Genomic DNA, 3016 nt, shown 5'->3' on the forward strand with positions numbered 1-3016 from the left:
GCATATTCATTATTTTCACTTAACGAGCTTTCAAAAATTAAATTTTGAAAGAAGTTATTTTAAAAATATAAGCAAGTCATAGTTCCATGCAATTGGGTCTAAAATGGTTGAAATAAATTATTTGAAAAAATCGAGTGGATAAATAATTAATTAAGCCATTAAATTAAGATTAAAATAAGTAAAAATTCGGGTCCTCCCACTTATTACATTGTAAAATATTTTTAGGGCCTACATATATGGATGACTTACTTGATACAGCGCTCTCATAAGAATCTTGAAGAAATTTTTTTTATGCCTATCCAAAATGGCAAGCTCAAGAATCAACGAGGATCGCAGCAATCGATCTGCTGCTTTTAGAGCTGTCTTAGAGGGGAAAAGACGGTCAGTAGAAAACTTTCGTAGGTTTTGGAAGGAAGAAGGTGTGAATCCACTAGATAAATGTGGTGATACTGTTCTCCATTTTCTGGCCATTCACGGAAATGCGGCTGCCTTCAAATTACTTCTGCAAGATGGTCTTGTGACCAGTGAAAATCTGAAGGCAAAGAATGTCAACGGCAACATTGCATTGCGTGAAGTTGCAAGATTTGGCCACAAGGATGTTGCAGAGATCATGATAAGGACAGAAAACAAATTAGTGTCTGAGAGCAACAAACTGGGTGAAACCCCTCTTTTTATGGCTGCGGCATGTGGGAAAAAGGAAGTTTTCTCACTTCTGGAAAAGCATATCGGTGATTGTATGATGAGGAGAAATGACGGATGGCATATCGATGATTCTATGATGAGGAGTGACGGATGCACAATCCTTCATGTTGCTGTAATTGGAGAATGTTACAGTAAGCTTCTCTATTGAGTAAAATTTGATTGCCTCTGCAAAAGCAGCCAAATTTTTTGTTGAATTCGAATGTTTGTTCAGTTTGTCGGATTATGCTATCTTATTTTTTGTCTAGGTCTATGCTGGTGGAATATGATGTGGGATGTTGTTGCATTATATGTTACTCCTTTTAAAGTTTACTGCTTCCTACATGTTTCACTCTATTGTATCAACAGGTTTGGCAATTGGCATATTGGAGTCGTATCCTGATCTTTCTGGCAAACGTAATGAAAAAGGAAAAACTACTTTACCTATTTTGGCTGCAAAACCAGAGTCCTTCAGTAATGGTTCAGCCTTCACACTCAAAGATCTTGGGAGAAAGTCCCTCATTCCTCTGCATATACTCTGAACTATAATCCATTCTTGCAAGTGTTGTATTACTACCCGCATGCAAGTTGCAACATAAGACTTTTTCCAGTCTTAAGAGACATTTGAACAATAATCAATAGGCTGAATGTGATATGGTTTTGAAGTCCATGAAGATCTTATCATGCATATAATTATTCTCCCTGATGTTAGGAGACAAAATTTTTTAACTAATTGTTAGTGTAGTATGTCCGGGGGACATGCTTGTGTAATTAGCTTGGAAACCTTGTTAAAAATCATCCAATTTAGTGTTTAATGGTTTTGTGATCTTTGGAGAAGCAATTTGAACTACCATTTTATCTGCCAGCTGGTTTTTTTTCTAGGAAGCAGGCTTAAAATGCCCTCATAATTTTGAAAGAGTGATATTATCAGTTCATTGTGCTGTTGGCAGGTTTTCCAGTCTTGTACAAGGAATCACGACCTATCCATATTGCAGAAGAGCCAAGCAATTTAGCTTCCATTAATAAATTGAACTGATCTCATATTGTCAAGTTTATCTAGGGTAATCTACTCCATATGCACTCATGCTAGTGATGATGGAATATGTTGATAAAATTTTGTTTCCCCCAATTCTTCTTTTGAGAGTTGAAACATAGCCTTGTCTAGCCTAGCATCGTAGTTACAAGAACGTCTTATTCCTTTGAGTAAATTTGTTTCTTTTTCAAGCCTAAACAATGTAAGAATTTTGTTTTCAAGTGCTATTCAGCTTGGCCTGCATGCTGTCTTCAATTTCCTTTTACTTCACACATCTTTTATTCGTCGGCATGTCATAGTAAAAAGTATAAACAAGCAATCGCTAGTCTAGAAATTCATTACGGCCAATTGAACCTCCTCAAACTGTTTCTTCTTAAGAACCAAGAAGATTTGTGCCAAAATAATAGATGCTAAGAAAAAGAAAAAGCCTAGGAGATGTAATGGATCTTGAAGTACTATTTCTGCATCTCCCTGACCAAATCTGCCCACATTGGAGTTATTCATTAATGGTTTATCCAATTTGATGTATTTGCCCTCTAGGTAATCCTTGGCTTAAAGAAATTGATGATGCAAAGCAAAGACATGCAGTTGCACTAATGCTTGCAGAAAGGTTAATCAGAAGAGAAGATTGGAGCCACTCTGTGCATGCAGAGGACAAAGATCTTTAAGGCAGCCGGTTTGGGATATCATCAGAACAAAAAAATAGGATGCCAGATCCACTAATACAAGCAACAAGACTGGGCATCATTGAGGTAGCTCAGGAAATCCCGAGTGTCTACCCTGAAGCTATGTGTACCATCGATGAGAAAGGAAGGAATATACTACAAATTGCCGTGGAGGAGAAAACAGAGTCGTTTTGATTAGTGAGCTGGGAAAAAATTACTAAAAAACATGTGTGACTCTAACGCCTCCATTACCAACCATTGAAACTCTATTCCACAAAATCCCGCCCAAATTGACTCGCTATGACTATTGATTTCAATTTTTCAAACTAAGAACTCTTTTTAATCTCCCTTCAAAAAGTTGTCAATATTCATCCACAACTTTAGAACTAAGACAAAATACAATCTGTGAGTAGGAAAGCGGTAGACAAGGGATGGAAGAAGAGCAGTCAAAATACACTTAGGAAGAACTACCTATTGCAAGAGAAAGTCTTAGAGGTCTAATATCTATAAAGGCTTGAGGAAGGTAAGGACTGAGCAATGAAGCTAAAGATGTTAGAGTCCGAAGCAATGATAGCCAATCGCATATACGTAAAACCCTATAGGTAACAATATTGCAAGCCAATGACATAATTTTCATTAT

The 3016-nt window shown here is 36.8% G+C and overlaps 1 protein-coding gene across 1 annotated transcript; it reads left to right on the plus strand.

Moving 5' to 3' along the window:
- The first annotated feature begins 304 nt into the window (after positions 1-304).
- On the plus strand, positions 305-2379 carry LOC113780274 (alpha-latrotoxin-Lhe1a-like). Its single transcript, XM_027326087.1, has 3 exons — positions 305-833; positions 1048-1152; positions 2252-2379. Exons 1-3 carry the CDS (start codon positions 305-307, stop codon positions 2377-2379), a joined length of 762 nt encoding a protein of 253 aa, XP_027181888.1.
- Positions 2380-3016: the final 637 nt, after the last annotated feature.

The sequence above is a fragment of the Coffea eugenioides genome, chromosome 8 (assembly GCF_003713205.1).
Source record: "Coffea eugenioides isolate CCC68of chromosome 8, Ceug_1.0, whole genome shotgun sequence".
Classification (NCBI taxonomy): Eukaryota; Viridiplantae; Streptophyta; class Magnoliopsida; order Gentianales; family Rubiaceae; genus Coffea; species Coffea eugenioides.

Excerpts from the sequence above, each read along its gene's own strand:
- LOC113780274 (XM_027326087.1), top strand. The coding sequence starts at position 305 with ATGGCAAGCTCAAGAATCAACGAGGATCGCAGCAATCGATCTGCTGCT. Across the intron at positions 834-1,047 it reads TGTAATTGGAGAATGTTACA|GTTTGGCAATTGGCATATTG; the intron begins GTAAGCTTCTCT and ends TTGTATCAACAG. Across the intron at positions 1,153-2,251 it reads TGCAAAACCAGAGTCCTTCA|GTAATCCTTGGCTTAAAGAA; the intron begins GTAATGGTTCAG and ends TTTGCCCTCTAG.